Source organism: Schistocerca americana, chromosome 9 (assembly GCF_021461395.2).
Source record: "Schistocerca americana isolate TAMUIC-IGC-003095 chromosome 9, iqSchAmer2.1, whole genome shotgun sequence".
Classification (NCBI taxonomy): domain Eukaryota; kingdom Metazoa; phylum Arthropoda; class Insecta; order Orthoptera; family Acrididae; genus Schistocerca; species Schistocerca americana.
The window spans coordinates 71,804,340-71,827,498 of record NC_060127.1 but is presented as its reverse complement, the minus strand read 5'-3'; the positions used below and the strand labels follow the sequence as shown (position 1 = coordinate 71,827,498).

The window sequence follows — 23,159 nt, the reverse complement described above, 5'->3', positions numbered from 1 at the left end:
GTGATTGTGTAAATCAAATTTCTTTTTCTTAGAGAAGCACCTCTTGCATTTGCCAGTTTGCAGTTATATCCTCTGTACCGTAGCCCTCAAGAATTATTCTGCTGCCCAAATAAAAATTATCTACTCCTTTTAATACCTCTTTTTCTAATCAATCCCCTCAGCATTGCTTGAGTTAATTCAAATAAATTCCAATACTCTAATTTTACTTTTGTTGTTGTTCATCTTGAGACCTCTTTTCCAGACACTATCCATTCCATTCAGCTGCTCTTCAAAGTCCTTTGCTGTCACTGATAGATTTCACACTCCAAATTTATCATTGGTTTCCTTTGCAGCTTACGGAATGTACTGATTGTATAACATTGGGGATAGGCTGCAACTTTGTATCACTCCCTTCTACCCTACTATTGTCTTTTTGCGGCCTTCATCTCTTATAATTGCAGTCTGGTGTCTGTATAAGTTGTGAGTTTCCTTTTGCCCACTGTATTTTGTCCCTTCTATCTTCAGAATATCAAAGAGAGTAGTCAAGTCAACAGTGGCAAAAACTGTATATATAAACCTGAAAGTATATTGGCTTTTTTACCCCGTCTTACAAGTCGTCGACTCAGTTTTATTTTCCACGTTCCTACATTTCTCTGGGATGCAAACTGATCTTCCCAAGGTGAGGCTCTACCCAAGTGACTAATAAAGAATTGTGTGACACACTTCATACAAGATCTGTTAGAAAAGTATACGACCTTTGGCCAAGAAAAAGAAGACTGGTTTACCTTGGAGTATTGGACATCTGATCACCCTCAAAGTAGTTCGCTTGGGACTCCACACACTTCTCGGAGTGCTGCCACCATTGTTGGAAGCATGCCGAAAAAGCCTCTTTCAGAATGGAGTTCAGTTTGGCTGTCATTGCTGGCATAATGTCCTCTCTTGTCTGAAATCGTGTTCCTTTCAGTGGCCTCTTGAGTTGGGGAACAGCAAGAAGTCACTGGAGGCCATATCGAGAGTGTGTCGTGAAGGAGGCATCAAATTCCTAATGACCACAAGTCCAGTCTCTTGAACTGCACAGCATCATGTAAGCGACAGAGGACATCCCTGTAGTGCTCATAGGTGATTGATTGACTCTGTAGGGCATACTTGTGGTGTACCAAATCGTGGGAGTCAAAGAAAGCAGTCAGCTGATGGATGACTGGAGTGTGGCTAATCTCCACCGATGTGCAGCCATCTTTAAACCGGTTGTACTACTCCTTATCTGTGTGATGCCCATAGCATCCTCATAAAAAGCCATCTTGTGTCTTCCGACTGGTTTCTACCTAGCTGTCACCCAGTTTCTTGCAAAATTTGATTCAGTAGCACTGCTCCAGTCATTCCATTATAAGACACAAGCACTGCACGGTACCTCACTCAACTGCTGCTTGCCAGCAACAGGTGGGAAAAATTCACATGTGTGCACAGAGCTTCAAGGTCGGCTCGTGGAAGTGTACTAGATTCTAATCCATCAGGTGTCTGCAGAAAAAAAAAATACTTTTCTAATGGACCTCGTATGTGTAACATGTGAACATAGCTTGTAATATTGTTCAAATTCCTGCAGTTCTTCAGTTGTTAATACAGTAATTACTTTCCACAACAAAGGTCGAGCAATGCGGCAGAGGCAAATGGCCTGGACAAACGCAGCCACTGGGCACGGCTGTGGGTCACAGTGCTCGGAGTGCCACCATCGCTTCTCGGGCGGCGGAGGGTGTTGCGTCTCGTGGAGGATGTCTGCCGAGGTGGCAGGGGGTCAATATGTGAGGTGGCTGGCCCTGTCATGGGAGGCCGCAAGATGCATCTCCGCATGGTTACAGCAGAACTTGCTTCTCGCCTCCTGAGGAACAATGGCGGGCTTCTCGAGATGCCAGTTGAGGGACCTCCAATTCGTGCAGAACCGTGCACCAATCAGGTGAGTGTAGATTCATTTGAAAAATTGTGTAGTGTTGTAAATTGCCTGATCTGGTTGCAGTTCTCTCTCTCTCTCTCTCTCTCTCTCTCTCTCTCTCTCTCTCTCTCTCTCTCGCCCTGAAACTTGCTCCTGTTATTAAGTGGTGGGTTGGCGTTTGTGAAAGAACATACACTACACTGCAGCACACATTTTTTGGTATGCTACACTCATAGACAAAGTTCTGTATTTCATTGGTGTTAGCTACTGGGTGCTGACTCACTGAAGATCATTCTATACAACGTCCGCAGCTCGTGGTCTTGCGGTAGCATTCTCGCTTCCCGTGCACGGGGCCCTGGGTTCGATTCCCGGCGGGGTCAGGGGTTTTATCTGCCTCGTGATGACTGGGTGTTGTGCGTCTTTCATCATCATTGACTCGCAAGTTGCTGAAGTGGCGTTAAAGGACTTGCAGTCCGGCGGCCGAACTTCCCCGCATGGGGCCTCCTGGCCAACAATGCCGTACGATCATTTCATCCTATACAACTATGTACAGGTGTGCATAGGAATAATAAATAAAATTTGTTATTACATTTCTGTTGGCGCCAGGAAAGAGAGCAAAATTAGCAGACTTGAAATTATTATGAGCAAAGAAGCAAATTTGTTTAGCTGTGAGTTGTACAAAGGAAAACTAATAAAATTATAAGTACTATATTGTGAATATTTTGTATACTCCCATGCTGATTCACAGAGCCCACCAGAATTGGCAACAAAACAAGTCTAGCTTTGTACAGAAATGGAATGTGGTTGATACACAGTTCAGACAAGAAGAGAACAGAAGCTTTGATAATGTCTGTTAGAAGAATGCTGAAGATTAGGTGGGGTACATCAAATAATTAATGAGGTGGTACTGATTCACATTAGGCAGAAATGAAATCTATGGCGCAACTTGACTAAAGGGAGGGATCGTTGATGGATCATATTCTGAGGCATTTAGGAATCAACAGTGTTTGATTATGGAGGATTGGAGGGGGGAGGGGGGAGGGAGAGAGAGAATATGTGTGTGTGTGTGGGGGGGGGGGGGGTGAAAACAGATGCTTGACTGTGGTAAGTGGGATCGGAGGATGTGGGTTGAAGTAATTGCGCAGAGATAATGAGGATGGCATGGGATAAAGTTGACGACGATGACAACAACAACATGCCTAATAATGTTTAGCAGTCCCTTCCACCCTAATCACAGAAACAACATGGATGCCCCAAAACATGGAAAGCAATGAGGTGTGATCCCGATCCATGGCTAAATGACTTGCTATCCACAACTCACTGAATTGTGCTACAACTGGGTTGAAGTAGTGCATATGATATCCCAGATGGGCTGCTTGGGAACAGACCTAACAGGTGCTCTGCCCTCTGTGATTTTCTCCATATTTCCAGGGTTTGGTGAAGAGTGTTTGGACACGTTTCATAAAGCAGTACAATGAACTTTCCTAACATTTGACCATGTGAGGTAGCACAGTTTTCAGCACACTGGACTCGCATTCAAGAGGATGACTGTTCAAACACGCATCCATCCATCCATCCGTCCATACTGATTTAGGTTTTCCACGATTTCCCTAAATTGCTTAAGGCAAATACTGGGATGGTTCCTTCGAAAGGGCACGGCTGATTTCCCTCTCTGCCCTTTCCCAACGTGAACTTGTGCTCCATATCTAATGACCATGTTGTCAGTGGAACTTTACACACTGTCCTCCTCCTCCTCCTCCTCCTCCAAGGACATTTGCAAAATTTGACTTTAAAGATTGATCTGTGTCACGTAAAAAACGTTTCAAACCTTTTATCATAGCTGCCTGTAGGTGCGTGCATAGTATTAAAATCCTGAGATTGACAGTTCAATTCTTGCCAGACACGTCTTCTGTTTACTTTTATCTGAGTTCTGCACATGTCAAATGAAAATGATAACTGTTATTGAATCATAACTTTTTTACTGAAAATAATACCTTTTTATTTTTAATTGATGATTAGCTACCAATTCATACTCTTGAGGAAAAAAGCCTTGTTTCACAAAGCGCCGAGCATCGAGCGCTCATTGGTCTATCGATTATTCGTATGGTTTGGAAACTCATCCCTGTTAATTTGGAACACATCCCAAGTTGATTTCTGGATGAATCGTAAGTTGATTTTTGAATTCGTTCATAGTGTACATGATGTCTCTGGCAGAGGAATCCCCGTCGTATGTCGAAATAAACTTTCATGCAGACAAAAGGGGACAGGGCTACAGGAGCTGAGCAGAATAAAGCCGAACAGGTGAATGTCAGTCGCTGTTTATGTTGACTGGGTTTGCAAATGATCAGCATTGTTATAATTATGAATGAAATCCGTAGAGTCTATCAGAGTGAGAATAAATGACTAACAGGAATAAAAGGCATGAAAAATTACGTATTAACTTTTCGGTGTATCCAAGAGAATGAAATTTTGACTGAAAGTTTTTGGCCAAATGGCTACACTAGTAAGGGCCAGTTGTACAGTCCCTGGCTAACATCCGCTTAAGTTCTGTCCTGTGAGAAGCACGGAAAACGCATTGTACAAACACGTAATAACGCCTAACCAGAGAATAAACATGGGGTAACTAAACCGGTGATTGTGGCAGGGCTAGTGTAGTTAACTGGTGAATAAGTTTTGATACTGGAAGGAATAGTTATGTAATTAGTGATGACAAGATTGATTGTTACAATGACGAAGAAGAAGAAACAGGGCACAACACAAATTACGGAAGAATATGAAGATTCCAAATTTATATAAAAATTTTGTACTACTACATTTCGATCTCGTGCTTGAGAAGCTGGAGCGTATGAATGAAATGTGAAACAATTTCCTGATGTAAAGCTTTTTGCTTGTAGTAGGCCTAATAGGCATTTTATGTTGGTACTTCGTGAATGACATTCCGTTGTGTTATAAAACTGACCATTTGTGCCAAAACCGTCTTGCTTATTTGGTGTGTGTTAAAGTTGTTGTGCACAAGATTAGACTGGCCTATTTTGTTTTATCTAGCAGACAGTGACAAAATACTGGTAATCAGATCAAGAAACCACACCAGTCAGGGGTACTATTTGTACTAACAGATTTACAATATTAGGCAATGACATTTCATTTTTTCATGTAGCAATATGGTTGATGATCTTTGATGATGAGGTAATAGATCCTTTCCCAGAAAGGAAAGCACACCAAGTAAAGGTGTTGTAAGATTAGAGAGAAAAAAATGCTAGGACATAAGGATTGAAGAAATGAATACTATCTTGCTTGTCTCGTCTTTACTGGATTTATGTATCCTATATTTAATTTTATGTAACACAAAACAAAGTTATTAGCTAATAGGCAAGAAATAATGCTATTTTTCTGAAGAGTTCTTGGTTTTTTTTATATAAAAAAAAGGGGAGGAGGGGTAGGATGTCAAACTGTATGACTGGGAGCAGGAGAGACACCACAGGACATTTTAATTTCCACTGTCCTGAACACAAATAACATGTCCTACCTTTCCTCGAACACGTATGTTTTATGTATCAGACATCTTCAGTAAGATGTGCACTACAAAACGAACATATTTTTGAAAAGTCGATTTTTAATTTTTGGCATCCTACCTCACACTCTCGAGGGAGAGTGGGGTGGGGGTGGGGGGCGTGCCACTATCTAGTATTGCCTTGATTCTGAAATATCGTAGATCTAGGGCTGATGCACGGAGCAGTCTGAGTTACAGTAGAGAGGTGGATAGTCTCCGAGTGACCTGTGTTTACGTTAAGTGATTTTGCTGTTTCCTCTTCATTTATTGCTCTCAGATCAAATGAAAAGCCATCAAGTGGATTAAAAGTACATGTTATTATTTTAAGATTTTATTTTACTTCCACCTTTCTGAACCTCAAGCATTAATCACCTTGCAGAACAATGAAATTATTTTTGTCAGCTTGCTACAGAAATTTGTCTTTTATTAATCTTTTCTGCTGAGGCAGTCAATTTATTTTAAACTAAGTTTTTAATTCCAAACTATTGGTTGTTTGCTGCGTTTTAAATGCACATTCTTATCTTCTAGTATGTGTGGCATTATGCCACAACGAAGAACCAAACATGAGATAATATGGTACTGATACTCCAAGAAAATTTACGAGGGCCGTTTAGAAAGTAACCTCCGGTTGATTTAAAAAAATACACCAAGTTAAATAAAAATATTTTAATATATACATCTTACAACTACATCTTTGCACTATTTTTCTACATAGTCTCCATAGTGATTGAGGCACTTATCGTATCTCTTCACAAGCTTGGAAATTCCTTCTGCATAAAAATCACCCGCTTGTGCCTGGAGCCAGCCTGTGACCGCATCTTTGAGCTCTTCGTCGTCATCAAACCGCTGTGACCCGAGCCATTTCTTCAAATGCATGAAGAGGTGATAATCACTTGGCGCCAGGTCTGGGCTGTAAGGTGGATGGTTGATAACGTCCCACTTGAAGGACTCAAGAAGGGCCGTTGTTCTGCGAGCAGAGTGAGGACGGGCGTTATCGTGCAAAAAAAACGATACCGGAAGTCAGCATACCACGGCGTTTGTTCTGTATAGCCTGTCGTAACTTTTTTATTGTTTCACAGTACACGTCTTGATTAATGGTCGTACCACGTTCCATGAATTCAACCAACAACACCCCTTTGGCATCCCAAAACACCGTTGCCATCAGTTTTCTGGCAGAAAAATCTTGCGAGGCTTTTCTTGGTTTGGTAGGCGAATTTGAATGTGCCCACATCTTTGATTGTTCTTTTGTCTCAGGGTTCACGTACTTAATCCAGGTTTCGTCACCGGTCACGATTCTGTTTAACAATGGTTCTCCTTCGTCCTCATAACGTGACAGAAAGTCTAACGCAGAGGCCATTCTTTGAGTTTTGTGGTGGTCGGTAAGAATTTTGGGCACCCATCGTGCACAGAACTTACGGTAACCCAATCTTGCTGTCACTATCTCGTACAAGAGAGTCTTAGAAATCTGTGGAAAACCAGTAGACAACTCCGACATTGAGAAACGTCGATTTTCACGAACTTTTGCATCAACTGTCTGAACGAGTTCGTCAGTCACCAATTATGGTCTACCACTCCTCTCTTCATCATGAACGTTTTCTCGTCCACTTTTAAATAAACGTACCCATTCACGGACAACTCCTTCACTCATAACTCTTGGTCCGTACACGGCACAAAGCTCACGATGAATAGCTGCTGCAGAATATCCTTTGGCTGTAAAAAACCTTATGACAGCACGCACTTCACATTTGGCGGGGTTTTCTATTGCAGCACACATTTCAAACTGCCACAAAAACTAAACTAGCGCAGGTACGACGTTCACTCGACCACGACTTGATGCCGACTGACCTGTTGAGTGCGTGAACGCACAGATGGCGTTGCTACTCCCCCCACAACCCGCACTGTGACCTATCGGAGGTTACTTTCTGAACCGCACTCGTACATATGAATGTGCATTTTAAGCCGAATATTGCTTTTTAGTATGGTTCACGAAATTCTGATGCTCTTGGAGTATCTTCTGCTGTTATGTTTCTTTTATGATATAATGTAAGATCTTTTAATGTTTTACATGTATGAACATACGGGCTTCCTGCCTCATCATAGCTGCGCAAGCGCGGTGACATCTGTTATTTGGCCCCCTGTGGCAATTGCAGAAACGGACCTATATCTAACAGGCCGCAGGAAAATATTGCAAATGGTTATTTGAAAAGTTTTACGTTCTAAGTAAATTTCTTTCTACACAAGATGAACTGTGTGCGAGAATGTACAATGAATTTCTTAAGTCACAGGGCGTCTGACTCTCATCTAAAAATGAACTCTTTGAGTATGACCATTTAGAAGAATTTCGAGCTCAGATCAGACATTTATGCCATTGTTAAAAATTTTACTGACACATTTGTGTGATGTATCTTAAAATGTAAAATGCACAAAAAAGATCAACATTATATGTGAAAGCTTAGCTTCTCTTGCAGCTTATTAATCTTTGAGACCAACGTTATATGTGAAAGCTTTTCCTTTCTTGTAGCAACACCGTGTATATTAGTTTAAACCATTAACTTTTCCTAGTTGTGTGTTTGCACTACTTAACAGTGATGTTGCTGTTGGCTGACTACATCACATGTCCTATGCTCTGAATATCTGCTGTCATCGGCTGGTGAGGTCATGTGACATGAGCTGTGACTGGGTTACAAAGGCACATCGCATTATCGATTTCAGTGCTTTGGAAAGTAACATACGATGTTTGTTGGAATTCGAATTTATACTTTCATAATACGAAAATATGCAGTGTACAAGCTCTGCACACCAAAGATCTTTCCAAAACGTGTTTTTCCCTGGGTTTTGTTGTCTAAAATGCCAGAAAATTCTACAACCATTCAAAGGATTGATAAGTTTTATAGTTCTGAGGAAAAGTATACTGTCACTTAACACACAAAAAGTGTTTTCAACCTGGAAAAAGTGCTTTTAATCTGGAAATCTGGGAAATTTTTTTTTCTTTGTCTGCTTGTACACAATGATTACACAAGTATTATTTGTAATTGCTGTGTTAATTTTGAATTGCCCTGTATGTAACTCCTGTAGTTAGAATTTCTGAGACAGCTTACAGTGTTAGATTGGTGTTGAACAACATGTGATGGATAACTTATACACACTTACAACAGAAGGCGTGCTCACTCCCGAACAAAATGTTCTCTGATGGCAATTGGAAGGAAAAAATTAATTTGCTAAACATTAATGCCGACATATGTTCCAAGTCATATTACTGGTGTTTGTTGCAAAAACTAAAAACCAATTCTGGACCAGCAGACTGTAAGCTTGGGAAGTTGAGATATCTGTAGTTTTGGATATTAAAAGCAAATAGTTTTTATAGTTGCATTGACCAGGGACTTGAACTACACCAACCGACCAAATTCTGGTATTCACAGGGCCACTTTCCGCCAGTACCACACTACCTGAAGATGGAGTAAATCCCCGAAGTTCCCAAATCTTTACCCCACACAACACTTACGTGCTTGCGGTGGGCTTCAGTTGTAGCCAGCTTGCTGTCCTGTCTGGTCATTGCACCTCGTGACTTGTTCATCTCCACAGTTGTAGGAATTTTTGCTGTTGTTCATTGTTACAGTTATTCGTTGTGTGGTTCTCAACAGTGTCAGCAGGAAGTTCATCAGAAGTAATAAGTGGAAAAGTTTGACGTCCTTCTCCTGCCCAGAGGATTGGCATACGAAGGCAGTCAAGAGAAATGGTTTATGCGTTATGTGACTACTTTGAGTGAGAATGAAGAATTTAATTGTGGCCCACTGCTCTCTGTTGCCAAGGTGATATAACTGTTTCAGTTTTAAATACAAAGAAAAACACTGTTGTGACAATTGGGAAGGAAACGTTCGACAAAGAAAGGGAACCTGAAGAACCATAAAAACTTAACACCTCTGGAGGGGAAAATGTCGTATGGATAAATGGATTACCAACATCAATTCATTTGCAGAGGATGCAATTTGTCATCATCTTTATGGTTATTATCTCAGGAAGGAACATCTGGTGCTCAGGAATTTATTGGTCACAGTTAAAGAATCGAGACTTTTTCAACACAGTCGCACAACCTTGTCCACAGTTTTACACAACTTTGGCTTTCACTATAGACATTTCCGTGCCCATAAGCTGTTAATGAAGAGGGGGAATATAGCTCCATGGTAAAGCCAATTTTTAAGGACATCCGTAGTGTAAATATTGGTGAAGTGGCGTGGCCTGACGAAATGTGGGCAAAATCTGGTCACATTGCCAAGCAGGCCTGGACAAACAACCCATTAAAGGAACAATGGCAATGCCTTCTGGTAAGGATGACAGACTTATTCTTTTTTATGCAGGCACCTCCCAGAGTTTTCTTGAAAACAGTCTCCTGCTTTTTAAATCAAAGAAAATAGAGTATCACGAAGAAATGAACCACATTACGTTTACAAAGTGGTTCAAAGATTCATTAATATCAAATCTTGGAAAACAGTGAACAGTACTACTAGATAATGCTCCTTACCATTCAGTTGTTGTTGACAACACATGTAACATGGCAGACAGAAAGCAGGAAACGATTGATTGGTTTCAGCATCATAATGTCAGTGTAACTGATGACCTTAAAAAGATGGAGCTTGTAGAAAAAATATCACTCCATAAACCACAGTTCCCCCTGTACAAAATTAATGAACTTGCAAGAAAACATGGGCATACATACCACCTTACCACTGCCATTTCAACCCAATAAAGTTAGTGTGGGCCCAAATTAAAAGCTATGTTGCCAGGGGCCGTAATAAATTGTGACCCTCTCTGCAGTTGAAGCACTCACAAGAGCTGTCAAGAATGTCAGCGCTGAAGATTGGAAGAAGGCTGTGGTGAAACGTACGCAGGGCATTATGGAAAGTGCATGGCAGAATGAAGATTTTTCGGAAAATTCAATGGAGGAGATGACAATTTATTAAATGATGACAGTGACAGTGACACTTCAAGAATCTGTCATAGCAACGAGAGATACTTCACTAGAATTTCTCCATTATCCCCGTAGAAATGGAGCACAGGCGGAGCCAGCTATGTGCTTGGCATGCGCAGTTTACATCTGTAAGTGCCTACATAACAAAAGTATATCGTCATAAGTTTTGAAATTTTAATAAGAGGGCCTTAACAGCTACTAATTTCATAGGAAATTCATCTCAGAAATTCAGTATGCATCACACACACAAATATTATTGCTTACTATATAACTGCTATAATACAGATGCCGTGTTATTTGTATCGCCTATATTCTTTCTGAATAATAGATGATGTACTATTTAAGATAAGTTTTCCCACTGTGATAAACATATTTAATCATATTTTTGGTTGTGTTAGAATTAAGTAGGTGGATCAGAAAATCTATAACAGTTTCATTACAAACCTATGTCTATCCATTTCTCATGCCAAAACTGTACGGGCACTCGATTAGCGGACAATTGTGCATCATATTTAACTCAAATTATCTCATATTAGAGATCTCCAACAGAGTTCCGGTTTCGAACATATGGAAATGTGATGTATTCTTGAAATTTCATTCGCGTAATGTATTCACCCAACTTCAATAACAAAAAAGTTTCCCACATGTCGAAAATTTAGTTACGTTGTGAGGAATTGCACTTCCGTAAGCTGCCTTTATATCATCTTAACAATTTGTTGCTGCAGCTAAAATTAAAATCAAAATGTAGTATAACTGTTTTGGAATGCATTGATGCAATTTCTATATTTATAAAGTGAATAGTTTGCCTGTTGAGCGAGTTGAATGAAATGTAAGATTGCGTGTATGCTGTTTGGGGGATGTGGCAACTGTTCTCCTCTAAATGCTCCTGGACAAGTGTCAATCCTAAAGTAATTCTGAACAGACTATAGGATGGTGTGAATGTTGGATAGGTGATGGAACACCACTTTTAGAGGGGTGGGAAGAATCTTGGGCAGGATGTCCTTCATTTCAGGGCACGGTGATGACTAATCAAAGTCCTGGCGAAGGATGTCATTCACTTGCCTGTCTGTGAAGGCCTTGCTGAGACCTTCAGTGTACTGGGCGAGGAAGTTCTCAGTTAGAGTGACAGACTGATGCCCTGCTGTATTTTGTGGTTGTCATCACGCACACTCCTTAAAATATGATTTTTTCCAGTTAAATATGGTAATACTATATTATATAATTTTTTATTTATTTATTTAATTTTTTTCCAGAGTATACTGGACAGATACGAGGAACTAGGCAAAACACAACCCTCAGAGCAACAGAGGCATATTCTCTCTCCAGTGGCACAACCATCATGGCGTGGTACTAACGAAACGGTGGGGTGGGCTGTTCGCCAGGCGCAAGCGAGGTACTCGGTAAGTAACTATAAGTGTATTGCATGTACATAATTTTTCTATAGGTGCTTGATAATTATGAAGGTGACTGCATGGTAGTTTCAGGACCTTGCGTTACCATTTTTAGCTCGAGTGCAAGTGACATCCTTACCATCTGTTACTGTATGGTGCATACATTTTCCTTCCGTAATTCATATTTACATTTTCAAACAATGGAAAATCCGGGGTGGAATGTAACAATACCAGAGAAGGAAAGTTGCTACTCACCATATAGCGAAGATGCTGAGTTGTGATAGGCACAATAAAAAGTTTCACACAATTAAAGCTTTCGGCCATTAAGGCCTTTGTCAGCAGTACACACACACACACACACACACACACACACACACACACACACACACACACACACACGCACTCGCATAAACGCAACTTGCAAACACGTTTGCAGTCTCAGAGAGCTGAGACCACACTGCAAACAGCAGCACCAGTGCATGATGGGAGTGGCACCTGGGTGGGGGTAAGGAGGAGGCTGGGGTGGGGTAGGGAGGGGAGGGATAGTATGGTGGGAGTGGCGGACAGTCAAGTGTTGCAGTTTAGACGGAGGGATGGAGAGATGGTGTGGAGGGGGAGGGGGTAATTAGCGGAAAGGAGAGAAAATAAAAGACTGGGTGTGGCTGTGAAATGACGGCTGTGTAGTGCTGGAATGTGAACAGGGAGGGGGATGGATGGGTGAGGATAGTGACTAACAAAGGTTCAGGTCAGGAGAGTTACGGGAACATATGATGTATTGCAGGGAAAGTTCCCACCTGCGCAATTCGGAAAAGCTGGTGTTGGTGGGAAGGATCCATATGGCACAGGCTGTGAAGCAGTCATCAAGGTGAGGGATATTATGCTTGGCAGTGTGTTCAGCAATAGGGTGGTCCACTTGTTTCTTGGCCACAGTTTGTCGGTGGCCGTTCATACGGACAGACAGCTTGTTGGTTGTCATGCCTACATAAAATGCAGCACAGAGGTTGCAGCTTAGCTTGTAAATCATGACTGCCTTTGATGGGATAGGTGATGTTAGTCACCAGACTGGAGTAGGTGGTGGTAGGAGGATATGTGGGACAGGTGTTGCATCTAGCTCTATAACAGGGGTATGAGCCATGAGGTAAGGGATTGGGAGCAGGGGTTGTGTAAGAATGAATGAGTATATGGTGTAGGTTCGGTGGACAGCGGAAAACCATGGTAGGCGGGGTGGGAAGGATAGTGGGCAGGACATTTCTCATTTCAGGGCATGACGAGAGGTAATTGAAACCCTGGCAGAGAATGTTATTCAGTTGCTCCAGTCCCGGCTGGTACTGAGGTATGAGGGGAATGCTCCTCTGTGGCCGGACTGTGGGACTTTGAGAGGTGATGGGAGACTGGAAAGATAAGACACGGGAGATTTGTTTTTGTACGAGGATGGGAGGATTATTACGGTCAGTGAAGGCTTCAGTGAGACCCTCGGTATATTTGGAGAGGGACTGCTCGTCACTGCAGATGCTAGGCTGTACGGAAGGGACTTCTTGGTGTGGATCGGGTGGCAGCTGTCGAAGTGGAGGTATTGCTGGTGGTTAGTAGGTTTGATATGGACGGAGGTACTGATGTAGCCATCTCTGAGGTGAAGGTCAACATCTAGGAAGGTGGCATGTTGGGTTGAGTAGGACCAGGTAAAGCAAATGGGGGAGAAGTTGTTGAGGTTCTGGAGGAATGTGAATAAGGTGTCCTCACCTTCAATACAGACAGCAAAGATGTCATCAGTGAATCTGAACCAGGTGGGAGGTTTAGGATTCTGGGTTTTTAGGAAGGATCCCTCTAGATGGCCCATGAATAGGTTAGCATAGGATGGTGCCATGCAGGTGCCCATAGTCGTACTGCTGATTTGTTTGTAGGTAAAGCCTTCAAAGGAGAAGTAATTGTGGGTGAGGATATAGCTGGTCATGAAGACCACTTACCCCACCCTTCAAAACTCCCACCTACCACCACACACAACCCAGAACCTAAACAGACCCGCAACACAGTTATGAATTTTTCCTCCAGAAACCTTAGTCCCACAGAAATATCAGTCCTTTCCAAAGGCCTGCCTGAGGGAAATTAGAGGGATAAATGTTTCAGGGGGGGAAAAATATTTAGGGTTACTACTCCTCCCTCCCCGCCCCTCCACTCGACAATTTCATTGTTGACTCCCTTTTACAGCCCCACCCCACACTCGCTTACCCTACAGTGTGACAAATTATTTAGGGGAATTTGAAGTGCAGTATAGGGGGAAATGGTGCACCAGGGTTGGCACCACTGCTACATGACCATTGTCTAGAACGTAGGACCATTGTGTTCTCGGTCCTGCTGTGTGATTTGTGTACTCTGTAGTAGTTGTTGGCTGCGTATCATGGAGGTGTTGATAATTTTTTGTGCAGGATGGCGAAGAAATACGATGCAGTGTTCAGAAACGGTTATAAGGAAGAGTTTCCATGTTTAAGTGAATCGAGGAAGGGACAAAGTTACGCATTTTGTGGTGTATGTAGATGTGACTTTTCAGTGGCTCATGGCGGGAAATGCGGCATTCTTGAACATGTTCAAACTAAAAAACACAAGGAGAGTGTCCATTGTGTAGAACGGAACCAGAAACTTAACTTTTCGTGTAAACCTCAAAATGTAGATTCTGTGACGAATGCCGAGGCTTTATTTACCTCATTTATTGTAGAGCATAACTTGACTATAACCTGTACTGACCATGCTGGGCCTTTGCTTCTCAAAATGTTTCCCGATTCTGAAATTGTGAAACAATATGGGTGTGCCAGGTACAGATACTGAATTATTGCAACTTTGTCAGGGATGTGTTATAATTCACAATAGTACAGCACTAAAATTCTCCTGATTTTTCACTTTTGAAAGTTGGCATGTCTGCATAACAAATACAGAAAATGCAAGAGTATAATGAGTTTTGTTGAAATGAATTGTAAGTAAATCATAATAGTATTTAATTTATCCAGCAGCTGACCAGTTTCCATGTCCTAAGCACTGGGTTAGTTCATCCCTTTGTTCAGAAGGGGAGGCCAACATTTGTTTGCCTATTTTGTCAGCCATGAGCTGTGATAATGAAATAAAGTCATACGCCTTCAATTTTACAGAGAATGCTTAGTAAACTTTTTTCTCATTTTTGCATTACAAATAGGTTGAAATGTCAACCTCATCATTTCGTTAATGGTCATAGTTACTGTGATTTACGCATTTAAGTCAGAAACTACGTGAAATTCAAAGAAGTTTTCAACGGAAAATATCGGTTACTGTGATTTTGCAATTGGTGCATATTACATAATATATTGCTGTATATGGAATTCACACTACTGGCCATTATAATTGCTACACCAAGAAGAAATGCAGATGATAAACTGGTATTCATTGGACAAATACATAATACAAGAACTGACATGCGATTACATTTTCATGCAATTTGGGTGCATAGATCCTGAGAAATCAGTACCCAGAACAACCACCTCTGGCTGTAATAATGGCCTTGATACACCTGGGCATTGAGTCAAACAGAGCTTGGACGGCGTGTGCAGGTTCAGCTGCCCATGCAGCTTCAACACAATACCACAGTTCATCAAGAGTAGTGACTGGAGTATTGTGATGAGGCAGTTGCTCGGCCACCTCTGACCAGACGTTTTCAATTGGTGAGAGATCTGGAGAATGTGCTGGCCAGGGCAGCAGACGAACATTTTTCTGTATCCAGAAAGGCCCGTACAGAACCTACAACATGCAATCGTGCATTATCCTGCTGAAATATAGGGTTTTGCACGGATTGAATGAAGGGTAGAGCCACCGGTCGTAACACATCTGAAATGTAACGTCCACTGTTCAAAGTGCCGTCAATGCGAACAAGAGGTGACCGAGACGTGTAACCAATGGCACCCCATACTATCACGCCGGGTGATACGCCAGTATGGCGATGATGAATACACGCTTCCAATGTGCGTTCACCGCGATGTCGCCAAACACGGATGCGACCAGCATGATGCTGTAAACAGAACCTGGATTCATCTGAAAAATGACGTTTTGCCATTCGTGCACCCAGGTTCGTCGTCGAGTACACCATCGCAGGCGCTCCTGCTGTGATACAGCGACAAGGATAACCGCAGCCATGGTCTCCGAGCATGATAGTTCATGCTGCTGCAAATGTCGTTGAACTGTTTGTGCAGATGGTTGTTGTCTTGCAAACGCCTGTTGACTCAGGGATCGAGATACGGCTGCACGATCCATTACAGCCATGCGGATAAGATGCCTGTCATCTCGACTGCTAGTGATACGAGGCCGTTGGGATCCAGCATGGCATTCCATATTACCCTCCTGAACCCACCAATTCCATATTCTGCTAACAGTCATCGGATCTCGATCAACGCAAGCAGCAATGTTGCTATACAATAAACTGCAATCGCGATAGGCTACAATCCGACATTTACCAAGTTCGGAAACGTGATGGTACGCATTTCTCCTCCTTACACGAGGCATCACAACAACGTTTCAGCAGGCAACACCGGTCAACTGCTGTTTGTGTATGAGAAATCGATTGGAAACTTCCCTCATGTCAGCACATTGTAGGTGTCGCCACTGGTGCCAACCTTGTGTGAATGCTCTGAAAAGCTAATAATTTGCATATCACAGCATCTTCTTCCTGTCGGTTAAATTTCGCGTCTGTAGCACGTCATCTTCATGGTGTAGCAATTTTAATGGCCAGTAGTGTAGCTTACATATTAAAGTTTTCTTTAGTCTTGTATGGAGGTCTCTATCTTTAACCAGGCTGGAGAAAATTGATCCAATGTAGCACTCTCATTCGTGATCAGGCACGCCAGCGGTAAAGCCAGAAAGAGATTTCAAGAATATTCATCATATTTCATAAATAGTTTGACATGTGGAAATGAGAGTATGGCAAATGATAGCACGCAAAGAGGAGAGCATTTTGCCATATTGTTATCATGGAAAACTTCATTATGTGCCACATTATTCCCTTAGCTAAGGACTTTTTCGATAAATAATGTAATTGCTGGTGAAATGAGAAATGCTGTCGTTTTGGAACAATACAAGTGAAGACGTTATATGTTTATTTTTGTACCAGGGATGTGCTTTTTCATGAGCTGTTGACCTTACTTTTCCTCTTTTTCTCATGTATGAAACTTAATACAGCTGTTTCAGAATTCTCTCACTGTTGGATCTGCATAACATGTTAGTGAGGTGACATTGTGTGAACTCCTGTATGTTTCGGAAAAGAAGCAAATTTTAATATAGCAACGAGAGAAATGTATGTTTTACTCAAAACATGGCCACTCTCAGAAATTGCAAAATGCCTAGGACATCAACTGAGGTTACTGTCAGAGACAAGAGTAACTGGCAGACCTTGTACAGAAAAAATTTTTGTGGTAGCCACATAGTGTCTTCAGTAGTGGCAGAGGAGCACCAGACCAAGTACGGGAAATGCAAAACCAGTCAGTGACAGTCAGCCAAAACACATTCAAATACAGAGCCACAAAATCCACATGGATGCATTCACAGGGCTGGGTTGCTGGAGGCCATAGGGAGAACAAAGCCTTGGGAGCCGCCCGTGACTAGTGCTTTGGGGACACACAGCAACCAAATTCTCCTGCTCCCAGTCAATGCCGGGCCAGTAAACGTGTCTGAAACCTAATGCTTTGGTGCAGAAAACATCCCGGTGACCCTCATGTGACACCTGCACGAGCTCCTGGCCCAAACTCCCAGGAATAACCACCCTGGAAGCAGCAGCATCCATGGAGAGGAGGAGGAGGACCCCATCTGCAACTGAGAGACAGTGACACAAAACAAAATAGTTACGAAACTGATTGGAAGCGCAATCTGGAGGATGAGAAGACCAACTCTGCAGGACAAGGACTAGTTGGGGGATGGGGTCGGACGCTGTTACCATGGTTCAGAAACCAGGGCGGTAGGAGATAGCCACTAAAAGAAAAAAGAGAAGAGCTCCACTCGAATAAGTTTGGGGTCCAAGCCGACTGGCAGCTGGGATAAGGGATCCACATTGGCGTGGTGCCCATTGGGGCAAAAATGGATGTCATAGTGGTATTTGGAGAGGAATAAGGCCCATCACTGCAGCCTGTGGGTAGCATTATTGGGGACCCAGTTGGATGGGTGAGATAACAAAACTAATGGCTTTTGGTCCATAATGAGTTTGAATTTTGTGCCACACAAGAAAACGTGAAGTATCGTGACTGCATACACAATGGTCAGAGCCTCCTTTTTGTCCAGATTGTAGTGGACCTGTGCTGGACTGAGAGTTTTGGAGGCAATTGCCAGTGGCTGCTTGGAGCCATTTGCATTCCAATTGGCGAGGACTGCTCCATGCCATACTACGAGATGTCCTTAGCCAAAACCAGTGGTTTGTTGGGATCAAAAGTAGCTAGACACAGTGCTGATCTGAGGGGGCCCTTGAACTTGGGGAAGGGCTGGTTGCATTCCAGAGACCAGACAAAGGAAGCGCCCTTGTGGAAAAGGAGGCAGAGAGGATGTGTGCAATGTTGGATGACCTGGAATGAATCAATGATAATAGCCAATTTTACTCAGGAAGCCTGTAATTGTTGCAACAGTTGGGTACACAGCAGATCTACAATGGCACTGACAAGATTCACAAGGAGTTGGATGTCCTGCCATGATTGGTGTGGCTCAGATACTCAAGAGATAGTTGGAAAAATTTGGACTTCTGCAGACTGCAACCCAGATCCACAGTGCAGAGTTTTCGAAAAAGAGCATAGGGATTGTGCAGATGGTCGTTCATAGAATGTCCCATGACAATGTCATTCAGGTAGTTGATACAGTATGGAATAGTGGTCATAACCTGTTCCAGACAGGATTTAAAAGTTGCTACCCCAGACATCAACTGTTTATATCAATACAGTCTGAAAGGCAGATAAAGAACTGTAAAAGACTAGACTCCTCATCCAAGGGTAACTGGCGATCGCATCAGAAAGATCAGGTTTGTAAAGGAACTGACTCCTTGCTAAGTGTGTGGACATGGCAGTGGGTATTTGTCAACCACAGACTGTGAATTCACAGTGACCTTAAAATTGCCACAAAGTCGTAATTTATCAGAGGGTTTCCTCACGATGACAAGGGGTGTGCCACTCACTAGAGGAAATGCGAACCATAACACTGAGATACGAGCTGATCCAGCTCCATATTGACTTTGGAGTGTAGGCCTATAGGAATCTGCCTAGCTCAAAAAAATTTAGGGTGAGCTGGTTATGTGGGCATGGAAAGTCTGTGGCATGCCCTAGCCCTACAAAAATATCCTGAAATTTTGAGCACAGAGATTCCAATGATTGATAGGGGCTTCGGCAGATAGCAGCTGTATGGAGTCTGTGACTGAAACGCCAAAGGCATCAATCCATCAAACCCGAAAAGGTTTGCTAAACTAGCATCATGGATGACAATAGAGGTAGTTGGTGAGTCACCTACAGGTAAAATCGGCAGTGAACTGGCCAAGCAAGGGTAGTTGCTGTTTACCATATCTGCATAGGCACGTGTTTACCAACAACAGTGGTGGAGAGCTGAGGTCCAAATATGTTTGAGCATTAAGCAAAGAAACTGCCACACCATTGTCCACTTTCAGGTGCATCTGTCATGAGTGAATCAAAACCTTGATAAAAAGTTTGTAGGAATCCTGATCAGTTTTTTTTTTTTTTACACCTAATGCCAGACGGGCCAATGGTGGGATGCTCTGATCTATCATGTTGGAGTAACAAGAGGCACAGAACGGCAACAGGGAGCAGTGGCTGGAATGCCTTTTACGTACTGTGTAGAAGCCAGTGGATCGGCTGTGTCGCACGACCATTATGTCACCCTCCTGGGATGCAGCGAATGCAGCTGGGCCACTCCGTGCACCCGTGCCTTCACACCATACTTCTAGCTGCTGACCAGCAGTGTGAGAGACATACAACTAGACAGTTGAAAAACCTCTTCAAGGGAGGCGTTTTCTAATTGGAGGGCCCGTTGCCTGACTTCCTTATCTGGGGCAGAGCGGATGATAATATTGTGAACTGTGACATCTGCATACGATTCTTTTGACTTGGCTGTGACAAAATTTCACTTGCGAGTAAGGCTGTGGAGGTTCACAGCCCAGGCATGATAAGACTGAAGAGGCTGCTTCTCGCATCTGTAGAATTCGACCCTAAGCTGTGATGACGTGTGTGCAGTGGGGATATTAGGATGATGACAACAAACATAAATTGTCAGACGTCACTGAGGAAGGTTCCTGCAATGGGGCAATTGCCGCAATGTCTGATAGAGGATGAAATCTGTGACAAAAACAGCGCACGACATACTCCCGCATCCGAAACGTGCAAGGTGTGGAAATTTGCTGTAGGCAATATTCATACACTTGTCAATCTTCTGCTGCCTTGACACATGGCAGGAGAGGAGGAGGGAACGTAACTGGAGATGAAGAGGGAGAGAGCAACACCGGCATAGCCTGTCACATGGCAGTAGGAAGTTCCATCTGTTGTTGCACCAACGTTTGAAGCAGAGGCTCTGTGTCAAAAGAAGATACAAAAAGCAACTGCAGAACAAAGACCTTGGAGCTTATTTGTCACCCGTGTTTTCTGATTACAAGAACTCACAGATAATAACTGACACAACACTTTATTACATCTAGAATAACTTGTACAAAAGACATTTCCCACAGGGTGGATACACTAGTAGTCCAATAAACATGGACCAAATCTCAACATGTAATTTGAGAGTGAGCCTGGCTGGGGAGGACTCTATAAGCCGTCGATTGGCCAGTAGACTGCAGTGCGGAGGACCTGCGCATGCATCTAAGAGTGGCGGCCAGTGCTAGCATCTTCATACTTCTGTCGTGTGCCATAGAACTGAGCACCAGGATTGTGTGTGAGGCATCTACACTGGTCACTACGATTACGTTGACTTTTTCCATTATTTTCATTCCACACTGTAATTTCCATAACCAGAATTACTACAAATATTTATGAAAGAGTGTGAGTTTCCCAGCCACCAAAACAAATGTTGCATTGCAGAGACATGCAACAGTTTAAATTCAAATCTGGCTATCCTGTTTTAGGTTGTCTGTGATTCACTAAATAGATTAAAGAAAACGCCGGAATGGTCGCTTCAAAAGGGCATGGCCGATTTTCTTCCCCATTCGTCCTTGATCTGAGCTTGTGTTCGGTCTCCAATGACCTCAACAGGATGTTAAACGTAATCTTTCTTCCTTGGAGTCTTTCTGAGTCGTGCAAATTGGTGGTTGCTGTATTATTCAAATTGAATTGTCAGATTTTGTGGACTTACATTTTGTTAAAAAAAGTACCATGTGATTACAGCCAAGAGGCATATGTAATACCAAAACTTGTATTTTATTGTGTGAACTAAAAATCTTGAAAGCATTGCAGATTTTGGCCATTGCCACCCCCTTAATTTTTTTTTCAAATAGCCTCAAAAAAATGAATTACTTAATATTCTTATTTGACTTTTGTTTTCTTTCTCTGACAAAAAAGATGAAAATTTAGGGGTTAATTTTTTCATAACAGTTGAAAATTTCCTGTTGATATCAATGCTTGCACTAACAGTGATCCGTCAACATATTATTTCTATTCTTGTGTTGAACTAATGTTCAGACAGACAGCAGAACACTTTACAGTTTTTTGAGGCAAACTTGTTGGCAATGTTCTTAATTTTTAACACAAATGTTTTGAAGCTCTCCATTTATCAGTTTCCAGCATTCGAAGTGTCATTTGTCATAATCTGTTCAGGATTTGCTGTCTGAATGAAACTTTCTTCTCACAGTTTTGTGCCAGTGAAGATACTGTCAGTGTTAAATGTCTTCCCTTTTTGACAGGTTAAACCGGAAGTCGTCCCTCCTCATAAACTACGACGTAGTTGGCAGGAGGAACTGGTACATCGATATTCTCTGTAGCATCACAATGTATGAGAGAAATGTAAAAAGGAATTTTTATGACTGGAAGACTGACATGTGTTTCTGAAGATTTTAAATGACTTCCAGATGACACAAATTGAACAGGTGCATGTATAATAACGTCTGGATTCCCTGTAATCAAGTATTTTATCAATAAACATGTTTATATTTTGTAATTTTTGTAGTGTGTTCTTTCTATTCTCTTTGTTGTGTGTCCAGATGATTTCATGTTGTTGCCATGACGATTTCTTCACTAAATCTGGGGCATTGATTATTGTTCTAAACATTACAGGAATAGATGTGTCTCTTAGAGAATATGGTGTAGGGGCATCAGCTGTGGCATACTGTGAGAACAGTAGTGAAGAGATTGAAGGTTTCTGCTTCAAAAATATGGCTGAAGATAGTTTGCAGAAGTGCAGTACAATAAAGCACGCAAGAAATGAAACACTGAATGAAGCATTGTCTGTCTGATTCAGTGAGAAAAGAGAATACCAGCCAGAAACAACTCCAGGCGAGCTGATGTTAGTGAAATTTCTATGCAATTGTGGTGCACTCTAATGCCACTTGAGTTTGAAACAAAAGAACCTTAGACACACTTTCAGTAAATAAAACAAGGGTTGAAGTAAATAGGGATCTAAGTAGCATTTGCATGAAAAGTATGCCAAAAAAGGGATCTGTGGTCTAACGCCAACAACGTAATAGGAGATTTAAGTGCCAAGATTGTTCCTGTTAGTTACACAGGTTCATAACAGAAGTTGCTAAGTGTATGTGCCAGGCAGTCACATGTATACGGGGTCTAACTCCTGACATGCTGGTCCCCTACTCGGTGTTCACTCGTCTTCATTAGGTTATGGTGCAGCCTGTTGTCTTCCTAGTGTTTTGTGATCATTAGAATAATTATCATTATTGTTCATTGTAAATTGTGGCATATGAAGGGTTAAGAAGTAATGGAAGGAAGGAGAAAGAAGACTGTCAGAAGAGAAGAAGAAGGTGAGATATGTCAGTGAGGTCTGTGTTACAGCTACAAAAACTGTAGTGAAAGCGACGGGTGCCACATCCTGACAAACTGAATGTAAGTGCAAATACACTTGCAAGCATATACATTAAGACCAAAAATGGTTACACTTTAATGGTTTTTTTATAAATTAAACCATTGTAAACAATAAAACTCTTCTTTGCCTAATGCAAATTAAGCATGTTGTCAGACAATAGGCGGCATATGTATGGAGGTGTTCCCGAAAGGAGGCATCAAGCAACTATGATGTGCACTGTTCCAAATGACGAAGGGAAAAATTGTGCAAGTTTGTAAGAATAATTTCTTCAATATTTTTGCAGTGGCCGATAAAAGGTTCCAGCTTTTAGTAAAACACATGCAGACGCTAACCCAT

The 23,159-nt window shown here is 42.1% G+C and overlaps 1 protein-coding gene across 2 annotated transcripts in view; it reads left to right on the top strand.

Annotated features, from left to right (window-relative positions):
- LOC124551081 overlaps nucleotides 1–21,947 on the top strand; it is a 72,704-nt gene extending 50,757 nt beyond the window's left edge. For both annotated transcript variants that reach the window (XM_047126007.1, XM_047126008.1), the window contains 3 exons: nucleotides 1,621–1,927; nucleotides 11,673–11,819; nucleotides 21,694–21,947. In XM_047126007.1, the coding sequence (XP_046981963.1) occupies nucleotides 1,621–1,927; nucleotides 11,673–11,819; nucleotides 21,694–21,771 (532 nt within the window). In that variant the 3' untranslated portion in view covers nucleotides 21,772–21,947. The remainder of the gene's footprint in view (nucleotides 1–1,620; nucleotides 1,928–11,672; nucleotides 11,820–21,693) is intronic.
- The last annotated feature ends 1,212 nt before the right edge of the window (nucleotides 21,948–23,159 follow it).